At 34.5% G+C, this 18,296-nt stretch overlaps 1 protein-coding gene across 1 annotated transcript; it reads right to left on the bottom strand.

Moving 5' to 3' along the window:
• Nucleotides 1–4,359: 4,359 nt before the first annotated feature.
• LOC113777529 (GPI ethanolamine phosphate transferase 3-like) lies at nt 4,360–16,474 on the bottom strand. The gene is made up of 22 exons (XM_027322646.1): nt 16,349–16,474; nt 15,617–16,003; nt 15,427–15,461; nt 14,946–15,067; nt 13,952–14,041; nt 13,674–13,793; nt 13,433–13,516; nt 12,394–12,471; nt 11,840–11,965; nt 11,672–11,761; nt 9,936–9,971; nt 9,729–9,784; nt 8,964–9,108; nt 7,471–7,915; nt 7,283–7,374; nt 6,613–7,162; nt 6,254–6,389; nt 5,875–5,916; nt 5,502–5,667; nt 5,316–5,399; nt 5,061–5,159; nt 4,360–4,982 (listed from the first exon to the last, which is right to left on the bottom strand). Exons 2-21 carry the CDS (start codon nt 15,958–15,960, stop codon nt 5,061–5,063), a joined length of 2,940 nt encoding a protein of 979 aa, XP_027178447.1. The 5' UTR covers nt 15,961–16,003; nt 16,349–16,474; the 3' UTR covers nt 4,360–4,982.
• Nucleotides 16,475–18,296: the final 1,822 nt, after the last annotated feature.

The following is an 18,296-nucleotide window of genomic DNA, read 5'->3' as shown; positions in this document are numbered from 1 at the left end:
TCAGGTCTAGTGGGATGACTTCTATTTGTAAGGTGCTAGATAATTATACTATTAATTTTGAGATTTTTGTCTATAACTTACATATTAAGATAATGTTTTAATAATTGAGTTTAAAATATTATAGTCAATCAAATTTGACCATGCATGTTAATTTTTTCTTAAAAATTCACTTAAAACAAATTAAAGCATATAGTGCGATAGATACTTGTACATAACATTGGAAACTATAAATCTAAATTCCCAAAATAGTAGAATTACTCAGCAAAAAAAAACTTCGTCCAAACGAAACAAAACCTAAAGTAGTTCTTGAACTCTTATTTAATTTCTTATAATTGAGAGTGAAAACAATCATTACAGCCAAAAAAATAACTAGAAACCAAAGTATAGGCTTGTCTATGAGAACCAGATCTGTGGATAGTATAGGCTTGCCTTTGATTAGGAGATGAATCATGAATGCGACGAATTAGTAGCCCTAATTTTAATTTTATATTTATATATATATATACATACATATATATATATATATATATTAGAAGTTACTAGATGTCCCCTCCCTTTATTTACTTGCGGACTACAGCCCTACCACTGCCACATTCATGAGATTTGTCAAAAATAAATATATAGAAATTGAAGTGATTTTATAATAATTAGGAAAAATCATTCGAAACATCCCTCACATTTTACAAAATAACTTTTTTCGTCCCTCACTTTTAAAAGTGGAATTTTATATCTCTTACAAATTCATATTGATCAAATTTGGTCCCTATCTAGCTTTCCGACTAGTTTTTGGCTAAAATATACTATGTACCTTGCACGTGATCATTTTTTAAGGAAAAATTTGTCAAATCAAATTTTACATAATCGAATTCATAGTCCTTCATATTTTACAAAATGAATTTTTTCGTCTCTAACATTTTACAAAATGAATTGTTTCGTCCCTCACATTTCACAAAATGAATTTTTTCATCCCTCACATTTTTCAAAATGAATTTTTTCATCCCTCATTAGTCATGTGTACGAATAGTTTTTTTTTCCTTTAAACTCATGCATATATCTATTTGATTTCAACTGAACAGTACGAATAGTATGTAATATATTTCTATTTGATTTCACCTAAACATGTTAATTGTAGTTGTACACATGCTATTCAATAGAATACAAGGGTTTAAAACTAACAATTTTGTTTTAAACCCCTGTATATATCTATATGATTTCACCATGTGAACATATTCAATATTTGTAACCATTCTCTTTTTGGTAATAATTTATTTATTGAACTTTATAATAAGGCTATCTAATTAATGGGTCTTAACTCAAATTCTATAATCGTGCTAACAAATTACAGTTTAAATCTGAAGTTTCTACTCGCCACTTTTAAAACTAACAGTTGAATTACTTGTCTTGTGATTGTTTTAAAATTTGAAAATGTCAATCACTTACTTCTTTTTAACATACTTTTCCTTTGTTTATTTTTTCTCTCCAAATTTAATTCAATATAAACATTCAATAATATTTAGGATTAAATGTCTTCTTTATTTTCAATTTCGAGTAAAAGAAAATGAATATAAATCAAAAACTAACAATTTTTTTAAAACCAATAGATATATCTATTTGATTTCACTTGAACAGTGTGAATAGCATGTAATATATCTTTATTTGATTGCGAAATGAAATAGAAATATATTACATGCTATTCGTAGTGCTCAAGTGAAATCAAATAAATATATACATGAATTTTAAAAAATCTATTCGCACACATGATCAATAAGGGATGAAAAAATTAATTTTGAAAAATGTGAAGGATGAAAGCATTTATTTTCTGAAATATGAGGGACGAAAAAAATTTATTTTGGGAAATGTAAAGGACTATGAATCAAATTATGTAAAATTTGATTTAATAATTTTGCGCTTAAAAATGATCATGTGCAAAGCACGTGGTAAATTCCTGCCAAAAACTAGTCGGAAACCTAAGTAGGGACCAAATTTAACTAAAGTGAATTTGTAAGGGACGTAAAATTACACTTTTAAAAGTGATGAACGAAAAAAATCATTTTACAAAATATGAGTAATGTTTTGAACGGTTTTCCCTAATAATTATGCTAAATTCCCTCCCGGACAATTGTAGCATCACCGATGTCTACAAATTTGGAACTCATAGACGTCAAACTTACAAACGTCTGTGACAACCGAGCTATTGGCATTGCTACTAGTAGGTGTTAATTTTTGAAGAATCCTTCAATTAGTCCAAATTTATCAAAAGAACCCCTGTCAAACTCCCATCACCACATTTGCTGCTTCACAACCTTTCTCCCACAAAACCTTCTTCTCCAATAACCCCCGCCACTAACTCGATCCTCCATCCCTATCCCACTATCTTAAAATCCGGTTGAATAAGAATTGAATTTACAGCATTGTATCTTCTCTTATATACGTTACCTCCAAAGAAGGAGAATAAGAATTGCATGATTGGATTGGAGACTTGTTAAATTACTAAGAGAAAGATTAAAAAATTGAAAAATTAGAAATGATGGGTGTTATTTGTGAGAAAGAGGAGTGAGAAGAAAATATTGACAGACCGGTTTGAAGAGAGTATAGAGAGAAGAGAAGAAGATAAGTTTACTCATCTCTACATTTAACCAGGCAAACCAATTGTCCTTCCCCATCAAAACGGGCACTAGAAATCTGTGGTTAGGATGTGTTCGTATTAAGTTATGGATTGTGATTCTCATATAATCCATTCCCTCCCTACCTCTCTGGAATGAAATTGGAGGTGCATTACTTATACCCGTAAATTGTGCTTCAGTTTTACGGTGTTGTTAGACTTGTAGCCTACTACCACCAGACTTCTTAACTTCTCTCTACACAAAACTTTTATTGTGTGAACTTTTTAATGTGTGATTTATTCTTAACAAGTTCTAATATACTGAAAACTAGGCCATTAAATTTCTCATGTGTTTTTAATTGGCTCCTAGTGTTGTCCTGCCTTTACTTGTCCTTGGAGCCTGTATAGATGAAATGAACTCTTTTGCCAATCATCTACATTGCATGTCAATCATGGATCTGGAGCTTTGTGGATATAGGTGTTATTGCAGATATAATTAAATGTCCGAGCCAAATGAGGTTTACTCAACCTGAAGCATCCATTTGAAAATTTGAAATTAATGATTCAGATTGAATTGATTTCTATTGGCTCGATTTAGAGCGTCAATCGTTTGGTGTGCGCTTGATCTAACAATAGCATCAAACTCCAACCTGTTAACTATGGAGAAAAGGTGGTGTTTCTTTGCCACCTAGTCCCTTTGGACTTTCTGTTTGCACATTTCAATCTTTGACTCATTCCTAGACTAAATCTATTCTTGGCACTGTAATAGTTCATCATGATTAAGTTATTAGGCCACAATACACTAAGGTTTTTAGAACAGTTTAAAGTCAATAATTTACAAATTCAATTGTCATAGAAGTTTGAGATATGCTAAAAGTGAGATTCTTCACACGTATATGCAGCGCATATGTTAGGAATCCGCTAAGATAACAAAGAGAGAGAAGGAAGTAAGTTATGATGCTCTTGCTTGGTGTGTTTGAATTGGTTTGTTTGAGAGATATAAAACCAATTCAATCGATGTGGGATATTAGAATGTTAGGCCAACAATTTCAAGGTTAACAATTATTGGCTTTAAAATTCAACAAATCTCCACATTGGCATAATTTCTAATTCCTATCCAAAAAATATCCACTAAGATAGTAAAATCTGTGCAACTCCTTAGTACGAACCTAGTTTGAAATAGTAACTTTACCTATCAACAATTCAATTCTGTTTCTCATTCAGTTTTCCCCCTTCATGATGGAAAGGGAAAACAAAATTCAATTCTACATCATTAATAGGTCCAAATAACCTCCTTCAAAGATTTTATCACCAAACGATGCAGATCAAAACTCTAATCAGGCCAATTTCCTTCCAACCATCCTCATCGACAATCTAATTTGGCTGAATTCCTTTTTTTCCCCCCTTTTTGGTACAAAGTTAGTGGCTGATACTCTGACAAACTTCGCAATTGGCTTCAAGTCTTGCAAGCAATTTATAGATATTGGTTCTTTGCCTTTTGAGGCCCTGACAAGCTTTGCAATTGACTTCAAGTCTTCGAAGCAATTTGTAGACATTGGTTCTTTGCCTTCTTTCATCGAGGGACTTGATAGATTTGATTCCGTACAACATTATTATGTTTGTATTTGATAACTCTTTATGTTCAAAGGCAAGACATGCTTGGCTCTTGCCCTTTTTGTGCTTATTTTCACAAGTCTATAATATCATAGACGCTATAATTCTGAAGTGTAAAATTGACCAGTTGACCATAAACAATATGTACAAACCAACAATAATTTTAGTGACCAACCCTTGATCTTGAGCGAGTACATGTAAGCAGTGAAATACATTTCTAAATTTCGCAATATCATCTCAACATCTTTTAATAAAAAAAATCAGAACAAAATGTTAACCAGACTCTGAAGAATAGTTAGCCGAGCAATACAATTATACAAAATGTATAATATCAACCAAAAACACAACATTGATGGTTCAAATCGCTGCTTTACCATTATCCATACCCCAATCATAAATGTTGGAGCTGAAGAAACTGAATATTCAGTGCAGACCAATAGAACAGCCAAAACCCCGTCTGACTTTGCGAATGGATATTCATAAACTCAATCAATCATTAAAAATGCCTAAGCCCAAAAGTGGAAAAGTACCATGAACCATCTTTCTTCAAAAAGGGCCTAATGCTGCTTACTCTTGTAGGTTTGGCGTCATTCCACAGAGACAAGAAAGTTGTTCCGCTTCTTACATCTGACCGCTCAGGTAACACAGAAGCCATTCCAAAAGCCTGGACACCTTTTCCCCATCTTCCCTCTCTGACTCTTTGAATGATCGATGAGATATCCTTCCAACTCCATAATTGATCAAACAAAGGAGATGCCCAACTTCACTGTAACAGGAGACATGAAAATGAGCCCAACAGCTGGAGGTGAAAGTAGAATTTGGCATCTTTGTGCAAAACACATACCTATACAAGATAGTACAGGGATGCCAAGCAGATGATGAAGTCGGAGAGAATAAGACCCACCACATCAAAAACGAATTTAGGTGCAAATAGACCCCATACCTGCTTTGAGATTTAGAACATGAATTGTATTGGATAACAAACATATGACACACATAAATAGAGACCCACACACACACACACACAAGCGTCTTCTAAGATGGTTTTTTGTGAATGTAAAAAGTCAAGTCCATTATAAGAATTGTTATGTCAATATACCATTAGATGCCGTCTTTGTATTGTAACGCAAAGAATTGTAAATGTTACAGATACAGCCATAATGAGCCCGTACATCAAATACACCTGAAACAAAATAGAGTGAGAAAACATTTTGAGAATTCCGCATGCTACATCTAAGAATTAAGATCCCTCACTTAATTTAGAAGTCAAATGATGTAAACTTACTTGACATAACTGTATGGGAAACAAATTGTTTCCTTGCTTGGCTTTTCTCCTTGAGTGTAATAATGCAACAAGCAATGGAAGTCCGAGTATTGGTAAAATGTGGGAAAAGCCAAAAGTATCAAGAGCGAGGAGGACAGCTTGACGGATGAGGTTGAATTCATCAAACCTGTCAAACAATTAAATTGTTATGTTCATGTGCACTACCACTAATCCAGTAGTGATGCTACATCCATTTGACCAATTTGCAGGCCCCAAAACACAATGAAGAAAATGCCAAGGAACAATAAAGATTTGATAAAGAGATAAAAGGAGGAAAACAAACAAACGATCAACAAGTTCTTAGATGTTCCCAGAAGCTGAAAAATCTTCTTACCCAATGAATGCAGCAGCATACCGTAGGCCATCAAAGGCACACCTGCAGAAGAAATCAAACAGCATGACCACAAGAAGAGAAACTTAGAACCTGCTCATCATTTTAGTCCTCTCAGTTAGAAGTATTTTTGGCTTAACTTAAGCTGCTGGCAAGTGGCAACATTTATTTAAGCACCTTGTGAGTTACTATTCCCAATCAAACGTAATTTATGGCAAATCTTAACCTTGGAGCATTGCAGTGTCCAGAAACTAAAGAAACCGGTCTAAAATAAGCAACCAGAAATAGCACCACAAAGCTGAAAACTGTTTTCTAGAACTCTTTACTTGACCGCTAGAGTATCAGAACTAGATGATATCGATACAGACTGCAGGCAACATACCAGTGGCCAGTGCAGAAAAATAAAGATGTAGCAAGCAGGCTCCACTGTACCACAGGAAAAGAATAAAAGGATGAATCCTCAGTACAGCAACTATCAGAGTCCTGTTTGAATCTCGTCAATTTAATTATGCACCAACCTGGCATCAGAAGTTCAGAAATTTTCCAACTTAGACAAAAAGATGAGGCACGAGGTTAGAACAAACCATAAGTTAATTCAATAGAAAAAGAATTGTCATGAAAAGTAGTTATATGAGTTACTATTCGTCGTCATCACAAGGGACACAGCATACAAGTTCATAAATCCTAACATAACAGCAAGCTAATCAAATTAAGCTTATCTCCACTTTGTAGAGCAACTACCTGCAATAACGGAAGATAAAGCAACCAAAGGACCCTGTTTCCCAGATAGAAGAATCACTGTCGAACTCCATGAAGATAACATGGCCAATGCCTTATAAACTGTACTTTCTTCCTGACCTGAACCTGTTTCTCTAGACAAAATTTGGAAAATGGCTAATGATAAGAGTTGCAAAAGGCTAGAAGCATAAACAATTCGAGGAATCAGATTTCCTTTAAAGGCCTCAAGTACCATGGGAAGAGACAGTAGATCAGAATCTGAAGCCCAAATCAGGGCTATTAGAACATAGTTAAATATAGTTCCACTAACAACATACTTCAAGATCCCCTTCAAGGCGCCACACAAAATGCACTTGTAAAGCATACAGGCCAGCAAAATCAGACCTAAGAGTGGCACGATTTCAACCACATGCATCAAAACTTGAGAGTCTCTAACGATTCCAAGTGTCCATGAAGGTTGAAACTTCAAGAATAAAGAATTCACAGCTTGTTTGGCTTGCCCCAGTTCAATACCCAATTTAAGCATAGGAACTAGAAGAATAAATGCAAGCCCCTGCATATTTGTAAATTCAGTTTAGTACAAGAAACAAAGCAATAAATATGTTCAACGACACAAGACCATAAAACTTTTTACCAGAAGGACCAAATTACAAGTAATATCACAACTATCTACCTCTAAAACCATCTTCTTTTTAACTATTGCATACTGCAGTTGAAGAATTCCAGTTGTAGCTAAAAGAAAACTAGCCACTTTGCCTTCTTCCACTGTATCAAAATGAAACAGGGACCAGTCAGGCTACAGCAACAATTAGTAAAAGAACATGCACCTGCTCTTAGATGTAATCTGTATACAGAACTTACATATGTAACTGTTTGAAAGAAAACTGGATGCCCGTATCAGCACTATAGTATAAGCAAACACAGCCATGAATGAAATCCCAGAGTTGCCATGATGAGTAAAATAAAGTCCAAATAGGTTGTCCAACCTCTTAATGGCATAAACATGAGTAAAAAGAGAAGCCACCATCAAGCACAACCCAATGCTCATTATCCTTATGTTAAACTCAGTCCATTTGGACCGTGCCAACCCTGCAACAGTTGCCAGGAAATCGGAATATGCATCGATTTGATTCATAATTGCAGATGATAATGTATTACAGCTTTTGGTATTGCATAGCAATGAAGATTTAATATTCTGTGACCACATCTCTTGGGCGCGAGTATATAGTTCTGATACATGCAGTAAATCTTTTTGAGAGAATCCAATTGTTGATGAAGCTGAATAGACATCCATGTATCGCTTTACCTACATTATACAAACCATGTGTCTGGATGAAAAATGATTAGCAGAGAATAAGAAAACTCTACTGCTTTAAAGTTATCCGTTCTCAGAATTAAACACTAGACTTGAAAAATGTAATAGAAAAGTTTTGAGATAACCACAATCAAAATTGCTGTACAATCCAATGCATAAAATAATAACGTGTACATCAATTCTAACATCCACAACATTTCCTTAACTCTTGACTGCATTATGATTGACTTAGCTGGGATTTATTTCATATATACCATCCAGATGAAAGTGACTTATCAACAAATGTAACAGTACTTTACCCTGCAAACAAATATAAATTCAGATCCTACCCAATGATCATTATCTTGGAACCAGAATAAAAACAAATCTTCAACATGAATCATTATATTCTAGATGATAGCAAAAAATAGTTATGCATCAGTAGGTTGCAGATGAACGTAACACACAAAGCAGCATCTAAAATTCATTCTACATACAAACTCTTTAGTTTTATGATGGAAATAATAGTGTTAAAGAATAAATAAAGCACAAAATTGCAACTTCCTTGAGAGTTTTCTTAAAGGATATGTAGGCCACTGTTAAAACATATATGATCAAGCAATTCTGTGCATCTATCAGTTCCATAAATTAAATGCTTATAAAAATCTCTCTGCAGTTACCAGTCTTTCCCTTGTGGCATAGTACATGACCCAATAAAAGCAAATGCACACCTTGATAGGCCTATACTAACAGGTTAAAAGGAACCAAAGAGGACCAGAAACTTTGAACAACAGGTTGGTTGTAGAAGTAATCTTCTCAAACTTAGTAGTTTAATGCAAGCATCTTCGCATTTACTCCAATTAAACACGAATTTCAACAGCAAAAATACAACTGAGAGAATGGGAAGTCCTCTAGCATAATATCCTCAAAGAGATTCTAGAACTTTTATTTACTTTCTTTCAGTACTTTTGCAACCTAAAACTAAACCATCAAAGAACAGAGGGTGACAATGTTCAAAAAGCAGTCAAGAACAGACGGGGAAACAAAGAATACCAAGTACCTGCCAAGAATTAATGCAGAGGACATTCACATAACTTTTCATCCACTCCTCAAATCCTGAGTCACTTCGATCATTCAGACCAAGAATTCTTGGTTCCCCTGTACCAGCTGCTAATCCATAAAGTTCTGGATCAACACGGCCGATACTGAAACCAAAGCCCAATTCATTGGTCATACAACTACTTTAAGAGGTGAACTGTGGATTTGAACAATAAACACATAAAAAATAGTTATGACATATAAGCCTGCATGAATAAGGACAGTTTGCTTATTTCTGCAGCTCAAACATACCAGTCTTTTACTCATTCTGTTTTACCTTGCATCTTTCACCTCCCAGCTACTCCATCCTCAGGATCTAATTCTTATTCTACTTTACTTTTTTGGGAACAGCAGCATTGTTGTATTGACAGCTATTATTGTCAATGAGACAAAGTCTCTTCCTTCCCATTTAGATGGTGTTGTTTAATTAACAGTGTGATAGATGGGGAAATCCTTGTACGCTCAACATACACAAAAATGCAGAATGAAGAGGGAAAATAAAAAAGAAAAAGAAAAGGCAGTTGAATGTAACAAAAGATGGCCTATACCACCAGCCCAGGCAATTTGGTATAAAGCCAGAACAATCTCCTATTCCACTTCCAAATGTCCTCAGAAAAGCTAGGTGTTCTAATTTTGTTCCCATGCCATCACTGTCTCATCCTACCCCAACAAAGCTGCTAGAGAAGACGCAATCAAAAGATGTCTAGATAGATCTCTTACACTGCACCTTCCAAAAGGAAAAGGAAGACCAAGCAAAGCAGACACCGTAGCTGCAAAGTCAAGCTGCAAACGTAGAGCATGACTTAACACCAAAAGAGATAAAAAAAAAATAAGGCAATAAATATATAACCATCCACTCATTTCAATGAATCAAAAGGTGGTTAAAAAAACACTCTATTACTCAACTGGAAAAAAAAAAAGGATATACACCAACCTGATAAATAGAGCTAATGGAAATCCTCTTCTTTTCCTGAAAATGTGAGAAAAGATTTCAACCACAAAGCTTCTAAAAATATACTCAAGTTTCACAAAAATATGAACAATCAGATAAAACTTGCAAAGGATCATTTTCTAGTCTATTGGTAGATCTGGAGGAACTGAAGCCTTTGATAAAAGGTTATTAAGCACCTGGAAATCATTTGAGTCAACGTGGTAACCCAATCCCCAGAAATAAGACTTGTGCTTTGCTCTATGTTAATAAGCAAAGTTTCTGCCAACAGAGCCTTCCCCTTCTAATGAAAAACGAACTTTTTCCCCTAATTCAGATTTGTTAGGATTTTTTATACCATTTAATGGCAAAATTATGAACGGATGCATGGATAAATTATTATGGCAATGATTTTTCTACCCGGAAAAATTTTGGGGCTAAAAGAACTGCTATACAAGGTTTGTTTACAAATTTTTGAAAAGTTCCAGGTCAAATGAGAGTCTGACCAAAATCTCCACAGTTTGAACACAATGGAAAAAGGAAATGCACTAAGAAACTCTATGAACATGAACTCTTCTGTGACGTATGAAGCACACCATTGCATGCAAAAGATATCATCCATGAGCACTAGATACAACATACAAAAGGAATACTTCAACAACATCGCAACGAAAAATTTACAATAGCCAGTCTCTATTCAAGTTGATCAAGTTATAATTCTGTTATTTATCACAGGTTTAAATTCATCCTAAACTCAAATAGAGATCATGCTTTTATTTCAGTTTGCCCATAATCCTCCCTTTTCAAATGCCAGAGATTCTCATCTCCAGTGATGTATTAATTCCTTCTTGAGTCCTTAAATCCTTTCAGTCAACAAAATGATGTTAACGATGCTTATTCGGGATCATCCTTCTTTGGCCTGGGAAATGCATTTTGGAAGTGGATCAAAAATAAGCAAGACGGAATTCAGGGCTTCATCTTACAGTTGATGCAGAATATAGTGAAACTCACAAGAAGTCATATCAGGTAAAAGAGACAGTAGAAGCAATCACCCAGTTATGCAGATGATGGGCATATTCACTACCTTTTACTGATTCTCACCAATGCATAGGCAAGTTCAGAGCTATAGTCCACTGTTTTTCTTAGAGACTCGGACTACTTTCAATTTTGTTAATATTCTGCCTCAAATAGATTAAGCTCACTACGTCCACTTGTGGTCTATAGTTTAAACTATCCTTGAACACAGCAGAGCAAGATAGTCCATTTTGCATCTTCTTATGTTCTCCATCCCACTTCAAGTTACAATATAGCAGCACACTATCACATATTGCTTTGTATTGATAATATTGAGCTTATAGTATTATAAACAGCTTGAATAACTGAACCAAGCAAAAGTTGCACACATATTCGCCAATTATGAGGTATCTTCAAGGCTTTTCCTGATATTAACACCAGATTCAATTTGATATAGAAAGATATCATGAAGATTGGTGATGCAATTCAGTCAGATCTCAACCATGAGTCCAATGAGCTGATCATCCAAAATCAAAGAAAGTATATCACTTGTTCTCAAGATTTCCCTATTCAGATTCCTGCCTTTACTTGTATAAAAACAGGGAAAAGGATATAAATTAGATTTGAAGCTAACTTCCAACCATTTGGTAGAGGTCAAGCATATCGAAGTTCATCTCAGGCATTTTAGACAGATATGGAGATGCTCACAGAAAAGGAGTAAGAAATACCTTCTCTAGCTGGCAAGATGAACTCTCAAATTCACAGGGGAGAGAAGAAGAGGAATTCTTCAAGCTTAATGCAAACAATGCAGTTTCAACCTGCATAATGTCATTCTTTAGCTTGCAAAATAGCGAACATAACATTTGTAGGCAATAAATAACCACAAATATGCAGACCTCTTCAGCACTTCCTCCACCATGGTCCCCATTGATGGTCTGCCCATGGTCACCCATAACAAGCAACATAGTATTTTCATGTAAGCCTCCTGGACCACTCATGCTCTCCAACACTTCTACAACGTTCTACAGTTCCAATACGAAGAGATATAGTCAGTACAAAACTCAACTCCAAGATAGTGCTTATGTAGGTGGATCCCATGAGCAGAATTATGCATATTAAATGGACCCCATAAGCAGAGTGATCTGGCTTAATCACAACTTGAACACGGTCAAGTCCACTTGCACATGTCCACTGAACTATTTAGAAACTTGGATAGTGTATAAATGATAATCATATTTGCTGAAAAAGTGTTCTTAAAGAGCCCCATTCTGGAGAAGCTTTATACAAAGCCAACTAACAACAATTAGCAGTGAAATATAGGGCAGTCAACAGATTGAATTCAAATATTTAGACTTGCATGCATGTTTGAAAAAGCACTTTTCTGTCACTTTTTCACCCAAGCTTATTGAGATAGGGCCCTAAAGTAGAGTAAGATAAAGTTCAAACTTGCCTCCAATACCCCATTGTATTGCTCCAGCTTTTCTGTCATCAACGAGGAATCAACACCAAGTATATGCCCAGCATGATCCTGTATATTTGGTGTGCATTAAAATATTTAAAATGTCATCTCGCAACAAATATAAAAACCAAATGCCAAAAAATATTTATTCATGTGATGTCAAGAAAACATATCAATGTAACATAAATCTCTTCAAGCTATCACGCAGAAAACTAATCAGATAGGAACTTTAGAAAACACAGGGCTCTTGCTTAGGGACTTCAGAAAGCATCTCATATCAGACAGTTTGCAGTTGGCAAACCATTCACGCCGTCTTATACTGTTTGGGAAGGGAAAAGACAATGAATGAGGTTAAGGCTAAAATCAGAGCCAAAAATAACAAAATTAAGCAGATGCCAGCATGGGATCATGATAACTGACCAATTTTCAACATAAATAACCTTTCTCCTTCATATGTAGGTAGTCTCAAAATTCACATAACTCCAAATATTCTTGATGTCAATCAACAAAGCTAATAGACTAGTTTGACAGTGTTGGTTTACATTTTTTATCATCTTTATACTGCAGAATACAAAATTTACACATGGTAAAATGAAAGCATACCTTTACAAAATAAAGAAATAAAAAAGCATATTACCCTTCATGCTCAGAAAAAAGGCTAGAGAATGAGATCCCTAAAATTATTAATTGTAAAAAAACTCTCAATAACTTTTCACTTTAATTTCTTTTTGTTGGGAGTTGGCTGTTGGAAGCATTCAGAAAGATACATGAGCATTCAGTCCGCATTCACAAGAAATGAATTTTTATTAGAACCAATTTAGAACAACTTAAGACCCATTATCACCACTGCAGCCTCAGATATGCAGAAAACTATCACTAAGAAGCAACGTCCATCCTAGAAAGTTCTCTACATTTTGATGGCTACAAAAAAAGTTTTGTCTTGTTTAAACTGCCTGCTTTCACAAAGTGCTTTCCCAGGGCAACAATTTCAAAAATCCATATAAAATACTACTAAACAGGACAAGCATACCACACCAAGAAAATGCGCAATAAGCACATCCCAATCTTGCTTGTACAAGGACGGGACCAAGTGTTCAATGCACCCATTGTCTACCTGGTAAAGCATTGTAAAAATTTAATTAGAGGAAAACAGGTGACAAATTCAAAAAAATGTCATTAGACCAGTAAAAGTGTTTTCTAGAGTGCATTAATCATTAAAATGAATGTAGCTTCACCATAATGTGTGTGCAAAAACATTAACAAAAAAGTACCGTATGAAGATCTTTAACATTGAAGGAGGGAAAGGGATAAGATGTATGAAAATGATGAGGAAATAATTGCACCCATGTATCATCCCCCATCATCACCACTCGCTTTCCATTTTGAGCCAGCTGTGAATTATTTATGAGAAAAAGATGAGATCAAATAAAGGTTAAAAAGGTAAACAAATAGATAGACAAAAGAGGGGAAAAAAAAAGAATGTATACCTAACAACCAAGCCTTGTAGCACAGTTACTAAAGTAGCCTGAGACCAGATATGAGTCCCTACCTGATATATCAAGTTATCTTCAATAATTGCTGGTGCACCAAAGCTATTACCCACATCAATGAAAGTTGGAAGTCCACCAGTTGTTAGTCCCTGATATAAAAGGCACAATTATCTAGTTGATGAAATGCCATAGGACAAAATTAGCTTAATTCACTCAAGAGAAACCCTTAAATCCACTGTATCAATGATGCTTGCAGAATGCATCATTCGAGTCCTAAAGCCATTCCACTGTAGAATCTAATCAGTCTTTTCAATGCTTAATTATCATAGTGCTCACCACTAAGGAGCTCCTGAATGGTGCACAAGCTTTTTTTCTTTGCTTGAGATAAAATAGAATTACTTATCAAAAATATATATAAAATATGTAATGAATGTGGTGTCCTCTGTTGGCAACCAAATTTGGAAGATATTACATATTCAGCCTAAACAGAAACTCATAACAAGAGTTAGTCCTTCCAGAATATGGCGTGTCCAATCCATTGGTTTGTCATACGGCTACAAATAAACGTCATCCAAAGAGACTAAAGGCATATTCTTTGATTGAACACATCTTCCTAAAAAATACAAACTGTGAGAGCATACAAACATTTTCCTAACTAATATAAAAAACCTTGAATTTTATTTGCATGAAAAGATCTTTAATTAATGATTAATTGATACCCTAGTGAGTAATATCCGAAAAACCTGATTTTAACAACATTAGCTGTCAAAAATCAAAATTGTAAGAACCAGTGAAAGGATAGTGCAAAGTAACATTTGCAAAGAATCTGCTGATGGCAATAAATAATTCACACCTAGCAAAATCTTCATCGTAAGTGGTCTTTTCAGAGTAAGAAGCTGGTAAAGGATTGCTTCTATCAGAAGTTTTTGGTTTTTGAAAATTGAAACCTTTAGTCCACCTTAAACAGTCAAACAGGTTAACAATTTGGATTTCAAGCCAAACCTCCCTCAAGGTCCACAGTAAAACAGTCCACTGAAGAAAAGTGTTCTCTACCTTCAGACGTTGTAAACTGGTGGTAGGTGGATCTGCAATTGCTTTAAAGATCTTAGCAGCTAATCCAGGCTTACTGGCCAGTTTGTGCAGCACCGGCAACTTATCCATCCAGGGTTTTCTTTCTTAAATAGAAAATCCAAATAAAGAAGAGAAAAAAAGATGAATGGAAAGACTGAACTCAAAAACATATATCCTAAACAATTCAGTCAGAGTCGCTTCTCCACAATCCCTCCCTATGCATCACCAACCAGAAAGAGATAGAATCAACATAATAAACGTCCAGTCATAATGGTTGAGTAGGTCTGGACAATGACATGACTGTTGAACATTATCAGTGCCAAGTTTGAATCCATCTCAGAAAACCAAAACAAATCACAATAAATAATTAAATGCATAAAATACCTTCCAAAGTACACAAAAAATTACAATATAAAATTGCAATCTCAAATATAATTTTTAAAGAAAAAAAAAAGGCATTTACCTTCAAAAAAGGAACTAGGAGCAACAAAATCGAACCTGTAGATAAGACATAAGAGACATCCCATTTATTTCCTAATTCAACGTATTCATAGGTAAAGAAAGAAACTTCATAAATCAAATCCTTTTGTGATCACACTACTTATTAGCATTAATCACGTTAAAATAGTCTAACAGTCAAAACATCAAACAACCTGAGGGCATCAAGAATAATGATGACAATTCGATCAACAGCAGGTTTTGTCCAACAACTTTGGGCCTGAATGTCAGGGTTAACAGTCTGATTCTGATTCCGATGATGATGACGACAACAATGTTCATCGTCTGAGTCATCTTCTTCCTCATTTAATTCAGGGTTTTGGTACTCAGGTGACAAGCATGGAGATTCGGAAACATCTGAGCATTGGCTATACTGAGAAAGCTCGGTTCGAGTAAGGAGAAATCCTCTGGTGAACAGAAGAATGGCAGTGATGTGAAGTAGCATTATTCCGAAGAATACCATAAATCCCCATTTCCTCCAACCCCATTTCTCACCCATTGCAGGGATTTACAGATTATAGCTTCCTGTGCCCAGTATCACCCTATTGTATATAATCAGTGTCAATGATTTTTCCCAATAATATCTGGAAATATTATAATGCTAGCATACAAGCAAGAATTGAAACAAAAATCAAGTCTCCATTATGAACTGAATCACCCAATACAATCTACCAACCTTGACTAACAAACGATATAGAAAAATGCAGCACCAATATTGAAAATTTCATCTCAACAAGTCACCAATCTTATTGGCCTATGCTAGGAGAAAATTTTTGAAAAAAAAAAACCAATACAATTTCAATTGAGAAAAATGGCATTAATTAATAAAAAGAGAAAAACGAAATACAGTGGAAAACATGTAGAACACCCAAAAAAAAAAAAATTACCGTGGTTTTGTAGCAGATTTTTATCTTCTCGAGAGCAAGGGCATCAAAGAAAATGCCTGAAAATCCTAATTCATGAGCTTTGATCGACCGGGAAAATTGGAGGATTTACAGGTTTGGTCTTCTGAGGGCACTGTAAATCTTAAGGACGAGATGAGTATAAAAAAGGGTAGAAAAGACAAGAAGAGAAAAGGAGAAAATCTTTTTGAAATTGAATTAGAGAAAGAATTTTCATTAGCTGGGAAGGAAAGGAAGTGAAGAAAGGTGAAAAAGTGTTTGAAGTGTAGAGGGAATTTTAGACAAATTGAAATTTATTTTTCATTATTAAGAAAAAGATTTTTTTCATTATTAGAGTAAAAATTTTTTCTAATCTACGCCTTAAACTTATCCTTGTAGCGGCAGTCCTTTAAGCTAATCTTCCACAAAACCACATGAAATGGAACGAGTAACAACTAGGGTTCAAGGATTACAACTATGTGAAAAAACAATCTCCAATTGTATTGCATTGAATCTTTTATTCAAATAACATTTTATCCTTGTTATGAAATGGACTAATTTACTAAGAGCATCTCCAACGGAGGATAATAAGGAGTGCAATGTCTGACAAAATATGGGTTCATTATACGGCCATCTATTGTGGCCGTGTAATACCCATTACACGCATCATTCTGAAAATTTTCAATATTACCTTTAAAGGAACGCAGAATTACGTGATCGAGAAGTACATCATCAAGTACGGTGAATCAATGTACCTAGAACGGTGAATCAATGTAGCCATGAATTAGCTCAATTTGCAGCAAAGGCAACCAGAAGCTTTGAATGGGAAGGTTCTTTCCCAATTTGGCTTTCAAGTCTAGTTAGAAAAGATATGGGGGTAGTTACCCCTTTTTGTAATTAACTCTTGTATTTTCAAGTGTTGATATATATATATGAGTTTATCGTTTGTCAAAAAAAAAAAAAAAAGAAATACATCATCAACTTCGATCAGATTTGGTCGAGCATATTTGGGAACGATTTGAAGGCAATAACAATGAAAACTAGTATTTATTTTGTTATTATTTGTATTTTATTTGATTTAAATTATGTAATATTATGTTATGGAGTTCAACTAATTACATAAAGAATTATTAATTAAGTATGGATTATTATGATATCTTTGCATTTGAAGTATCACATATTTGTTTAATGTTCTCCATAATTGTTTTTCAAAAAATAACAATATATTATTTTTGAGAGATAGAAAAAGATATATTGTTCAAACTTAGAAATTAATAATATTATTTTTAGAAAATAAAAAATTTAAAAGGTAAAAAATTTAATGAAAGTTAATACTATATTTTTTAAAAATAACAAAATTATTTTTAAAAATTACTTTATTTATTTATGAGATATGAGTTATGTATTATTAAAATAAATATTTGATTTAATTGTGAACCCATGCTATTACACCTTGTAGAGTGTAATCTATTGTGAGTGGAAGTATAATAAAAGAGGAGAAAATGGAATGCTAACGTGGCATGTGGATTACACTTTAAATATTCCATGCGATGGTAAATCATTGTGGATGTCCTAATGCAAAATTCCATGCGGGCCTAGCACACTTGACTACTTTTTTTTTTTGGTCGATACAGGGGGGCCTAGCACACTTGACTACTAAAGCTACGAAATGTTGCTAGTTCAGCCTCCGACCGTTTAAGTACATTTGACGCACGACCCTAAACGCTTTCATTTTCTAATACTTTGGGTAGAAAGCGAAAGCATTGAGAGTTGTACATTAAGTGCACTAAAACTGGTTGGAAGCTGAACTGGTAACATTGCATAGCTTTAGCCTTCGAGTCTCTGCTAGTAACGCACGGGCTAATGAGTTAGCAAATTAGTTCATTCTGTGACAATGATATCAAAGTTGATACTGAGGTTAATTTATTGAATCGAAACATGACTATCGAATCAA

Source organism: Coffea eugenioides, chromosome 7 (genome assembly GCF_003713205.1).
Source record: "Coffea eugenioides isolate CCC68of chromosome 7, Ceug_1.0, whole genome shotgun sequence".
Lineage (NCBI taxonomy): Eukaryota > Viridiplantae > Streptophyta > Magnoliopsida > Gentianales > Rubiaceae > Coffea > Coffea eugenioides.
The sequence above is the reverse complement of the archived record's forward strand: the minus strand, read 5'-3'. Positions and strand labels throughout refer to the sequence as shown.

What these genes read in the sequence shown, in the direction of transcription:
- LOC113777529 (XM_027322646.1), bottom strand. Translation starts at nt 15,960, where the DNA reads ATGGGTGAGAAATGGGGTTGGAGGAAATGGGGATTTATGGTATTCTTC. An exon ending in AATACAATGGGGTATTGGAG is followed by an intron (nt 11,966 to 12,393) that starts GCAAGTTTGAAC and finishes TTGGAACTGTAG; the next exon opens with AACGTTGTAGAAGTGTTGGA. An exon ending in CATCTTGCCAGCTAGAGAAG is followed by an intron (nt 9,972 to 11,671) that starts GTATTTCTTACT and finishes TCACATTTTCAG; the next exon opens with GAAAAGAAGAGGATTTCCAT.